Here is a 12096-nt window from a genome sequence, read left to right as displayed (position 1 = left end):
CTTATGCTAGTGGGCAATTAAGAAGAGGAAGACGAAGAAGAGGGTTCGGAAGAGTTCTGTGGCTGCGTCACGAAGAGCAGATTGAGTTGGATCATCTGCTGTAGCAGACAACACTTCGTATGCCAAACCATCACGCCAACACAACCATCACCCCATCTGTCAACATCATCGAACAGAGGAGGCAATGAAATCCCAGCTGCAGATGCATGCCTTTGGTGCTTCACATGTCTAAACCATGGCATGCTTGACTTCGGCTGGTGCTTGATATGTCTAAACCATGATATCATCGTCCTGTACCTGACTTTGATCTTTCTCAAGCCTCTCCAAGCCTAATTTGATCCCTAATCCGGAACTCTATACCATGCAGTTCTTCTAAAAGGATTTGATCGTTCTCAGAAGCTATATATTTATATTTTGATTTCATTACTTCAAGGTTTGTTTATGTTCTGAGATGAACAGATCGAAGAGTCGTATACTGACACGAGCAGAGCTTTTGTTTGTGGCTTCCTCCAATTAAAAGCAGAGAGAATGCAGCCGAACACCGCTTGTCTTTGATGCTAAGATTCAGCGACATGGCAAGGAATATGACGAGTCCCGAATCAAACACCTGGGGACTCTCTTCTGCTGCACTGCATCTGTGACCTCCTCTCCCTTCCCGCGAACCATTGCACGGTCCTCCTCGCGATCGGCAGCCAGAGTTTCCTCGCCTTCTCGTCTTCATCTCCATGGGTTGCGCTGTTGCCGGGATCTTTGAGCTGCATAAACCTTGATACGTTTGTGATATCCGACATCGATCTGTTGCCTGAGGAAATAAGAGCTCTCGTGTTGGTGCCGCTCGATGAAATGCTTGGAACAGACATCGAGTTGTTCTTGTTGATCTGGCTGGCTTTGATCTCGAGCAGTCTCTTCTTCTCCATCTCTTCCTTAATCCTGAGTAGTTTGTCATCAGGTGAAGCTTTTCCCTCTGATGCGCTTGATCTCGTTGACTCCACATTCCAGACCACGTCTTTACCGGATAGCATTTCCAGGTCCAAGGATATCAAGTCGGACGAGTTCACGTCGCTCCACCGGCTCTTGAACACGACATCGGAGACGATGATCTTGTGCTTGAACTTGTGCAGGATTCGGCCGCCACTGGCGCCTTCTTCGAGCGTTGGCAACTCCCGCCACTTGTCGGTATTCCGGAAGCTACTACTGATGCTGAATCCTGATGAGCCGCGGAGATTGCGGGCGTCGTTGGGCTCTCGCTCCACGAACAACTCGAGGTCACGGCCGCTGGCCTCGAGCCGGTCGGAGGCGAACAGGAAGCGAGAGCTGGTGGAGTACTTGAAGAGGCCGTCGTCGTCGGCGTTGACCATGCACCGGCATACGGGGCAGCTGGAGTGCGCCTCGAGCCAGCGGTCAACGCAGCGGACGTGGAACGCGTGCTTACACTTGGGCAGCAGCCGGAGGACCTCGGCGTCATCGAACTTGGACAAGCAGACGGCGCACTCGAGGCCGTCGCGGACGCCGCGCAGCGACGAGAAGCGGAAGAAGGGTAGGGACTCGATGACGGTCCTGTCGATGCCGGAGAAGCGGTCCTGGGGCAGTATAAACCTTCCATGGCCTGCGGCGTCTGCGACGAGGAGGTCGGTGGCGTGAGCGGCGGCGGCGGAGTGGCAGACCTTGCCGTATATGAGGAGGAAGGTGAGGAAGAACATAAGGGCGAAGATCCCGATCACGAGGGCGACGCTCGGGCGGAAGGACACAGCCACGTTGGGCGGCGACCAGTAGACGGCATCGGTTTGCTGGGCGGCCGAGATGGCGAACGAGAAGAAGAAGAAGTAGGTGAAGGAAGCAGCGCAGGTCTCGGAAGGCATGGCGAGCTAAAGGGAAGATTCAACTCTAACCTGATGCTGCCATGGGAGCATTTTATGGGCAAGTGGCGTTCTATTTCAACATAAAATCAAGGTTCAGAAATATTTTATAAGCTTTTCTATCAAACATTATTATTTACTACTATTCTACGAACCTAAAGAAGAAAAAAATTCAAACAAGAGGAGATAATGATATGTTTAATGGTAGATTTTAAAGGAAATAAACAATTGTAAATTTGATTGCAGATTTATAGGATTGCTTAAAGACTTTATCCTACAAAGAAAGGTTTGAGATTGTAAAAGAAAAAAAATTAATTTTCCTAGAGAAAAAAAAATAATGAGTGATGTACCTTCATGAAATTTGTTGTGTTCTTATTTATTTTATGTATTTTTATACGCACCATTAAGTATATAAAAAGGGGGAAAAAATCGTTTTTTTGGTGTTGATAAGGCAAAAAAATAAAATATAATTACAGTAGTCCTGATCCAAACTTGATGTAGCCCTCAGATGCTTATGATATAGACTACGGATCACAACCAATTTGGATTGCAAGTGGAAGCTATGCATTCGTACAGTTAATGGTAGGATTCGATTGATGCACATGCTACGCACATTATGATAAAAAGATTCATCACGTGAAGTTATATTGACCTTCATGTAGTTACTAAAGTGAAATGAGTAGATTTATTTATCCTTTTTATAATCAAAAATATAAAAATAAATGATAAAAAAATAATTTTAAGTTCGATGGTGGATGGTGTTGATGGCGATGCCTTCTAGTGTCAGTAGTTGTCGCCCTTTGTCTCCTTGACCACTTCCTTATCCTTGCCCCCTCCACCTCCCCTCTTTACCTCCCCTTCTCCTTCTCCATCCTCGTCCCTACGTCAAGCGCGTCCGACCTTGGCATTCCTTATGTGTCATGCTCGAGTTCTCCACCAACCACTGCTTAGATGAGTTCTTTGCCTACCTGGACATCTTGAGCGTTGACTTCCAAGTGATCGATGAGCAAGAACCGAAAATGCGAGGAGTCGAGGTTGGTCCCCGACCCTATCACCCTATTGGGCAGAAACCTCGATAGCTCCCAAGCGATATACATCAACACATCTATTGGATTTAACACCATCAACAGCAGCGTTCTCCGGTGAGTACCTCGCCAATGATGACACGATCGCCTTAAACAAAGTCAAATTGCACTGCAGCAGGTTCAATCGCGTCTCCCCCAAGATATGTCGAGCACTGGTCGTGATGATGCAGATATCCGAGTCCATCGTCATCGCATAATTTGGAGATGCCTGGATCCGAGTGTGCAGGAGAAAGGCCACGGTGTGCTACTTAGCATCTCCCCCTTGTAGCTTATCGAGTTTGGCATCCACTAATGCCAGCTCGTCCATGTAATGGCCATTCCCATGTTCCTGACACTGATTATAGATATCTTGGTGTGACGCTGAGTGGAAGATGGTGGTATCGTCTCATGATCGATGGGGCAGAATAAGGTCCTATGTATGTCATTAGCGAAGCCGAGCTCCAAGAGAGATGACACTTTCTTCATCTTCTTAGGTCGAAGCTATGAATTGACTGATATCAGGAAAGAAGGCAGACATGCTCGATGTCGGGGGTGAGGGTGGAGAAGAAAGGAAAGACAAAGGGGGAAGTAGAGGGGGTAGCCACGAGGAAATGGTCGAGGAGGCGGAGGGTGGCGACCGCTTGACGCCAGGGACGAGGGGGGAGGGGGAGGGGTCCGCCATCGATGCCAACGATGATGTTGTTCGCCACCACTGATGCTAGCGATATCATTGTCCGCCATCGATGACTCCACCACCGAACTTTAAATTACTTTTTAATCCTTTATTTTCATGTTTATGTCGATAAAAACTGACGTTGTTTGGGTAAATGTATCTGATTGTTTCATTTTCATAACTAGAGGGATTAAATTACTTTTTAATCCTTTATTTTCATGTTTATGTCGATAAAAACTGACGTTGTTTGGGTAAATAGATCTGATTATTTCATTTTCGTAACTAGAGGGATGTCAATGTAACTTTTTAAAGTATAGGAATCAAGATATTAAAGGCAGCTAATTATGGAGTAATTACATATTACCCAATATAGTTAATTATGATTAGTATCGTGATCCCTATATTTTAAAAGGTAACATTAAGATATCTGCACTTACAAAAATAAAACATTTAACCTTAATTCTTCTCATATCGTTAATTTTGTCGGCAAAAAGAATCGCATATATTATCACGTGCAAAAAGATAAAAAAAATAATTTTACTATTTTTTAAATTATTAAATTTATATAATTTCTTATAAACTTCTCCTCCCATAATCTTTCCAACTTGCTCGCCTAGAAAAAGAACAACGTTTGCAGCGCGAAGTCACCAAACCAGCCCTCTGGCCTCACGATACTCCTTCCGTGGTCTACCGAGGTACGTGCAATGGACTGCGAACTTCGAGCGGCAGAGTGCGAGGTACTTGTTGCTCCCATTGATGGTGCAGTGGTCGAACATGAAGCCGATGGATTGGGCGAGATCAGTGCGGCCGTGCGCGGTGATGGTGTTGGACTCGTTGTGCTCGGGGTTGAGCTAGCAGGGGAGGGGATGATGAAGATGAGGCAATCATGGAAGACGGTGGTGGAGTTGTCGAAGATGAAGTCGACGTTGCCGGAGATGCAGTAGGACTTGTAGAACTAGCGGAGGGAGTGGGTGTAGAGGGCGTCCTGGTGGTCGAGGAACTCCACCGACTCGAGCATGGAGAGGTCGCTGTCAGAGCGGAAGGCCACAACTTGGTGCTTCTCCAGCCCGACGGTGTTGGCGAAGGTCAGGTCTCGGGCCATGAAGTTATCTCCACTCACGCCTGTGGACGAACAAACATATGAGAATCGGTTACACTAAGCGATAGGAGTCGAACACTTGATATTGTCCTCTACAAGAAGATGAGGTCAAGCATCTCGTGACCGAGATCGAGGAGACAGTGACCTGTGACGATGGACTGAGACAAGATAACGTTTTAGGTATTAGTGCTTATGATCTACTATGTGTAAAGAATCCGATGGAGCTCTAAATTAGATCTACGTCCCGTCAATCAGCGCAACTTCGACCGTTGACTGAACCTCTCCAAACTGGCATCTGCCCTCCTTGCAAACCGTTGTGTCTAATGGTTTCCCCAGCCGAGGGAGCTCCTTCCGGACGATCTCTCCGCTTGGTGACGCCGAGGTGGCATCTGGCCAGTACCCATCCCTCTCGGTCTACAACGAGGCCCAGAGCGGATGTCGACGTCGTAGCGCTGCAGAGCGGCCACCATGGTGGTGGCGTTGCCAATGATGTTAGCGAGGTCGACGAGGAAGGCCATGTCTTCCGCCACCTGCTGGGGGCAGACCAATAATCATATTGGTAGAGCTCCGCTACGTTCGGGCAAGCAAGTTGGAAAGAGAAGGGGAGTAGGAAATTGGTCACGGTTGAAGGCGGCGCTTGGATCTCCTCTGGAACTCCACTAGCCTTGTGCACCACCGGCGCCGCCTTTGTTGTCTGCAGCGTAGCCGGAGGAGTAGTTTTTTGTTTAAGCCTCTACGCAGTGAGCGAGAAGTTTATATTAAATTAATAATTTAAAAGATAATAAAAATATCTTTTTATCCTTTTTATTCGTTACTTGATAATACATACGTATAATTTTTTCTGTCGATAAAATTAACATGAAAAGAATTGAGATTAAATATTTCACTTTTAGAAGCGAAGGGATCCGAATATTATTTTTAAAAATATAAAGATCATAATACTAATTATAATTAATTATAGAGGATAATTTATAATTATTTCGTTAATTACAAAGGGTAATATATATAGTTAGTGCTGACGTGAGTCTGGTCGGGTTAAGTTTTGGTCCGAGAAAACTGGATCAACCTGTCTCGAATAAACCTTGACCGGTTCAGACCGCGCCGCGGCCCCAAGAGCCCTAAATGAACCTCAGAGCGTGAAGGGAGGTCGACTATGGCGAGCCGGCGATGCCTCGGCGCTCTCACTCGTCATCTACGCGCCCGTCTCTTCTCCGCCTCTCCTCTGGAGAACCCGCAAACCCTGAGCCTTCGATCTCTCGGTTTCGCGATCCCGCAACGAACTTCCTCGGATCTTGACATCTGTCGCAGGGCATTTCGATGCAGTATTTCGATTCGTTTCGGCGGTGTTCGCCGTTGTTCTTCTCGGCCGACGAATCCTTCGGACGAGGAGGAAGATGAGGACGATGAAAGCGAAGAAGAGGAGGAGGAAAACAAGGAAGGAGGAGTGAGCAGCGATGGAGAGAATGGAGATGTTCGGGCTTCGAAATGTGTCGTTCAGAGGGGGAAATCGGACGAAGAGAAGGTAGAAGAGGCTGCTGAGATTGGGTATAAGGTGATCGGGCCGCTGGATTCGTCGGAGAATCCGTTCAAGTCATATGAGCCTTTTTTCGCCGTTGTTCAGGTTCAGATTGCTGGATATATTCCCTTTTCTCTGTTGCTTTTCTTCTTGATTCGCATTCCATCCTAAAAGCTCTCTTTTTCTGTTCTTCGTAATGTTATAGATTGGTTCCCATCAGTTTAAAGTCAGCAATGGGGATTCCATTTTTACGGAAAGACTGAAATACTGTGAGGTTAATGATAAGGTAAGTGTATTTGAAAATACAAGTGTATGCTTGTATATGTCTGTTTCTACTTCTCATGGTATCAACTTCTCCTTTGGTTGCCTATTTTATCTTTCATGGAATAAATTTTTACGTTGGATCTTTTAGATGTTTTAATAGGAAGGTATTCAGTTGCATAACACAGAGAACAATTATGAACAGATGAGTAGTGTCATGATTCTAGGAGAAACAGAAATTGCAAAATCCAAATGATATATGGTCTACTTCCTTTGTTTATGTTTATGTCTTTAGCTTTATGATTTTGAAATCGTTCAAAATCATTTCTTCTTTTGCTTTTTGCTTGTTGTTGTAGTATGCTTCAAACTCAGGAAATTGTCACATGCAATAAGTACTTGATAGATAGGAATTTTTACAGTAACTAGTAGAGTGATAACCAACCATTATTCATAATTATCAAAATGCTAGTTATTCAGAAGCCGAAGTCATTGTGTTTTTCCTCCTCCAGCAATGGGTTTTTACTTCATAAACAAGTAGAAAAATTCAGCCCATATTGATAAATATGTTGCATCTGAAACTGATGTTTATTTAAGAAGTGACTGACTTTTGATCATATAAGTTCTTCCCCCCTCGAAGTGAACTTTGCACATGATTAAGTTGAGAAATTTTATTCAGCTGTAACCATGCTGACACTTAATTTTGGAGGAGCATGCTGGTACCTCTAGCTGGTGATTCCCCAACTTATTCTAATTTTGATAAACTGATTAAGTTGTCTGGTTAGCTATTCATTGTGTTAGTTGTTGACTTTTATTATATTCATGTTGGCCAATATACCTTACAAGTTACTAGTGGTTTTTGCTTTGTTGTTTTGTTTGATGAAGTTCTTGGTCATTAATGAGAGAGCAGTAGAAGTGTTCAAGGATGATCTTGGATCTTGATGCCTGTAGGTATTCAGGTTTCAAGAGCTTGTAAGCTGGTCTGTGGCTTGCGTAAACAAGAAAAACCAAATCTATGGAGTTTGATGATGTTTCTAGTTATTATATTACTATTGTGGTGATAGATAAGAGTAGGAAGGATTAGGAAGGGGACGGAATTGGAGTAACTAGTTGATGAATGATCCCATGCCTTATTGGGGACGTGATAAATTACTTTATGAGAACAACTGGTTGGTGTTTTGGTAGTTGAAATATTATGATCAGCTTTATTAAATTTGTGGAAGAATGTAAATGATAAATTTATCTCAAAGATTTCTGTTCTTTTTGTTTGGATGGACATGGGAATTTCATGTCATGCAAGGTCAGTTACGTTGGCAATGGAAGTTTGATCACATGTTTATTCATTTTCTATCCACTTGCAAAGACTTATGAAGAAGCCATCATCCTAAGTTTCTTAAGAAAGTGGAGGTGATAATCTAGGCTATTTTTTTCTGAAATGATCTATGTGGACTTAGAAATTTTTAACTGACATGTTCTGAGTGATTGCCATCCTAAAATTCAGAAAAGTTAAAATAAACTGTATCTACATTATGAAAAGCAAAACCCAGTGGAAAGGATATGCAAAGGAAGAAAATGTTCTTGATTTTGGTTGTTGCATGGCTTCATTGGATGTGCAACTTCGATCAATATTGTCCACACTCCCTGAAGTTACCCTTTATAGAAAGTGATGAGATTCCATCCCTATTTATCCAATCGTTAAGTTGTTAAATGAATGATATGCCATTATTTAGATTGTTCATTCTTAGTTGATTTAGTGGATGGGCAATTGGACTTCAATCATCATGAATTTTATGTGGAGGACATAAATCAACTCCGGTGATTTGGATTTTGAATTTGCTCTATAGTGTAACCTTCAACCGACTTGAGACTGCCCCACTCTATTTACAAGCAATCAGATAGGATGCCTCTGAATTTTTTTTTGGGGAACAAATCATTGACAGAAATGTCAGATTAGATTAATTATTTAACCTCAGCTAACCCAGCCTTGAAATGTCACTATATAGCTCTGGCCCAATTGATCAAGACAGGAACTGACCTATTCTCAAGCCTTTTTTATGATAGATGAGGTATGGCACATTTACTTGAGTCATGGAAAATCAAGAGCTAAAGAGTGATGATTTAGTAATTCTTTTGTGGTTAAGTTATGAGTTAGCTTCCTTATAATTCACTGTACTATGATACTATCCACGCTTCCAAATTTAAGGTATCTTCTTAATAAGATATTTTGTTGATAGGGAATTTACAAGTTGAGCAAATCACATGCTCTTGGGAAAGTCAACTCAAGAGTGGTTTGATTGATTGGTTCTTTTCAGCTATTACTTAGTGGGTTAACAGTGAAATTGTGGCTGTCGCTTTATTGTATATGTACTTTGGCCTTTATATTAATGGTTTAAGTGCGTGGACAGGCCTGGGCCAATTGGTGGAGCAGATATATTTTCCATGATTATGACAAATAGTGGTAGTTTTCTTCTTTTCTTTGGTACTTAAACCATGACTAGTACAAATTATATTTCCTTCTAATTTTATATCTTGGTTGTTCTTGTAAGCCAACCTAGAAAAAGACACATATATATTCTTTTTCTATATGAGACATTAAAATAGACATTAAGATTATGGATGTCTTTGTGTACCTTTTGTTCCTATTATTTATGAGGAAGCTAATTTCTTTGCATTGGATAAGAATCTGAATAGAAGTTATACCTTAAAGAAGCCTCCATGTCTACCTTGCTGATATGTATTTTTTGGTGATAGTGAAGACCTTCCGATCCATTTTAAAAGATAGTCCAGTAATAGAATGGTTGCCAATGTTCAAGTCTTGCCTTTTTATTTCAAATTCTGAGTACATTTGTATTGCAAAGTTGAACCTGTGAGTGCATGTGAATGGTTTTATTCACTTTGGCTGGTCTCGCTGCAGTTAATTTTGAACAGGGTTTTAATGTTGGGATCAAGAACCGAAACAGTCGTTGGCAGGCCAATAGTACCTGATGCAGCTGTACATGCTGTTGTTGAAGAACATGTAAGAAACAACTCAATTACCTCCTTTTTCTTTTTTTTTAGTTTCTTTAGATGGATATTTTTTTCATGGAGGAGAGTCATTGCAACTAATATTGATATTTTCTTTGCTCTTATGTCATATGATTCATTTATGTGAAACATGCAGCATCCTGCTGATCCTCAGCTACCATCACATTTCTCTTCTTTTGGCCTTCTTTTGCCTCCAAGCCAAAAGTGCCTGTTAAGATGATATTATACTTTGCCTACAAACCAATACAACTTCATATTTCATTGTTACCCTGGTTGTCTGGACCTTATACTTCAATTTGTTGTTTATACCATAAATGCACGGTTTAATTTGTTCCTTGCTGACGCATTATTTTTCCTAATTCAGACTTTAGATGCAACAGTTATCATATTTAAGAAAAAAAGAAGAAAAAATTACCGTCGAACCAAGGGTCATCGCCAGGTAAGTCATTAATCAGAGAAATGAAGTTTTTCTTAAGCTGTCTGCAGCAATGAGTTCTAATTGTTTTCCATCATTATTCCAGGAACTGACTAAGCTGAGAATCACTGATATTCAAGGAATAGACAAGTCAGAAAACGTCGCAGCTGTTGCCTAAGAACCAATATCCTTATTGTTGTGGATCAGACCAACTTTATATCTCTGAGATCTCAGTCCACTCACCATTAGAAACTGCAACAATAATATAGTGGCCATAAGGACATGCGAGCATCTGGAATCTGCTGCAAGTGTATTTTTTTTCGAACTCGAGCTCGGAATGTAGTGCATAAAAAATTAGACTATTTTTCATAAGATGATTCAGAGAGGCAGTCAGGTATTTGAAATCAACAAGACTCGTGAATCCTAAACTACCATTTTGCTGCAGTTAAAAGTGTAATCAAAACATGATGAAATGTATTCATTCTGTGGTTCTTTGATATAAATTGGATTTCGAAATCAATTTTGGGTTTATTTATGGCTTTTGTTGGAGCCCCTTGAAAAGTTTCTAAAGTCTCTTCCAGTTAGTTGTCCAACTGAAGACCACATTCTTCCTGCTTGGTCACCATCCAATTCATGTTGGTCACTGTCTAACAAGATTTGCCTCTTGTTCTTTGCCACCTACTTTGCTTTCAGCACTACTGGCATCAATGTTGCTGGCTTTTTGGCTCTTGACCACCTTTGATTCCTGCACAACCTTTGGAGGTCACAAAGCTTGGTGCTCCTTAAATGGCCCCGAGATGGAGATGGAAGCTCCCTTCCATGGTCAAGAAAATGCCTCCAATTGCCGTTAGTTTTAGTATGCATCCACCCCTGCAATGGTGGGATCTCCACTGCCATTATGCTTCTCCATTATTAACCTTCACATTCTCCAAGTCCAAGCAAGGCGGTCCCAGAAAGCATTTGCATGGGAATACCTCACAAGTTTTCATGGCCCCAATGAAGAGCCTTATCATTGACAAAGCAATAAACTTCTCTTCTTTTATATTATTTTCTGTGGGTGCCTTAAGCCTTCCACTCCACAAATTAGTGTCTATCTTCATCATCTTCTTTCTTTTACTTCCCTATCCCCATCACACCAGTGACAGTGGAAAAGTGCTGAATCCATGGAGGCCATGTGCTACAATCCCCTCCACCTCCAAAAGTTAAATGCCAAAAACTATTACTAGTTGTGGTTGGAGTCATGATGCCAAAGGGCACCAAGGACGCAGGTTTCATGATCACTGGTCCCTGTTTCCGGCTCTTATCCTCATTAGATAAGCATATGATTCTGTAAGCATTTTGTGTTTCATGCTAATACAGTCTCTTCTTCCACAGTCCTTCCCATCACATCCATCACCTGTTGCCTACAGTCTTCATAATGCTACAGCCCTAGTCAAGAGATCAACCCACCAAATCTTTATGCTCTTATCCAACCCTATCGTTCTATGTAGATGCAACTTCACTTGATAGAAAAGGATCAACTTCTTTCTGTGACTGTTGCAGTGAGAAGAAAACACAACTAGAGATAGTGGGGAGAAGAGACTGATGCTAAATCATAGCTTTCCTTGTGGCTCATAACAACCCTAAGCAGACTGTTCTGTTTTCTATACTAATCTTGGCATGGAGATGAGTCAGAGACCATTAAACCTTTGGGCTGGCAAGAGAGCTACCACTCTCTCAGAGCCTTACTGGGTGCTGTCATTACTACAAAGTTGAAGAAAGTGGAACATCAGCATTTCTTTAATAATAGTGAAGCATCATAACCCTCTCTCTCTCTCTCTCTCTCTCCAATAAATCAACACAGTGCTCCAGTGGGTATCCATGAGGAATGATCTCAAGCTTTTTCTCTAACTATGCCACCCATCTGTTGTCATGATAGATAAAGCTACTATTCTATCAATGCTCCATTTCTCAAAAATGATCTTATTATTCTTTTGTAATATTTATTAACTAATACCAAGAGCCACCAAACAGGTGATACCTGTCAAGTTAACACGACGCCCTCTCTCAGCCACCATTAGTTTCCTCTTCCTTTCCCTTTTTCTGATACAAACCAGCGGTTCTCGTTCGAGGTGAGTTGAGTACAGATCGTAAAGTTGCAAAGCGCATGTTTTTGTCTTTGCTTTGCTTTTCTTTTTTTGCTCGTTTTATT

The 12096-nt window shown here is 42.1% G+C and overlaps 2 protein-coding genes and 1 pseudogene across 2 annotated transcripts; 1 reads left to right on the top strand and 2 right to left on the bottom strand.

Moving 5' to 3' along the window:
- Positions 1-599: 599 nt before the first annotated feature.
- LOC103997285 (E3 ubiquitin-protein ligase ATL42-like) lies at positions 600-2182 on the bottom strand. Its single transcript, XM_009418453.3, has one exon. It carries the CDS (start codon positions 1857-1859, stop codon positions 600-602), a length of 1260 nt encoding a protein of 419 aa, XP_009416728.2. The 5' UTR covers positions 1860-2182.
- Positions 2183-2803: 621 nt separating this feature from the next.
- LOC108953790 (L-lactate dehydrogenase-like) lies at positions 2804-4818 on the bottom strand (annotated as a pseudogene).
- A 971-nt stretch (positions 4819-5789) lies between these two features.
- On the top strand, positions 5790-10425 carry LOC135648776 (large ribosomal subunit protein bL21m-like). Its single transcript, XM_065166713.1, has 5 exons — positions 5790-6313; positions 6414-6494; positions 9381-9482; positions 9855-9929; positions 10012-10425. The coding sequence occupies exons 1-5, from the start codon at positions 5846-5848 to the stop codon at positions 10081-10083; spliced, it is 798 nt and encodes a 265-aa protein (XP_065022785.1). The 5' UTR covers positions 5790-5845; the 3' UTR covers positions 10084-10425.
- The last annotated feature ends 1671 nt before the right edge of the window (positions 10426-12096 follow it).

Source organism: Musa acuminata, chromosome BXJ3-9, assembly GCF_036884655.1.
Source record: "Musa acuminata AAA Group cultivar baxijiao chromosome BXJ3-9, Cavendish_Baxijiao_AAA, whole genome shotgun sequence".
Taxonomy (NCBI): domain Eukaryota; kingdom Viridiplantae; phylum Streptophyta; class Magnoliopsida; order Zingiberales; family Musaceae; genus Musa; species Musa acuminata.
This window is presented reverse-complemented; position numbering and strand designations above follow the sequence as displayed.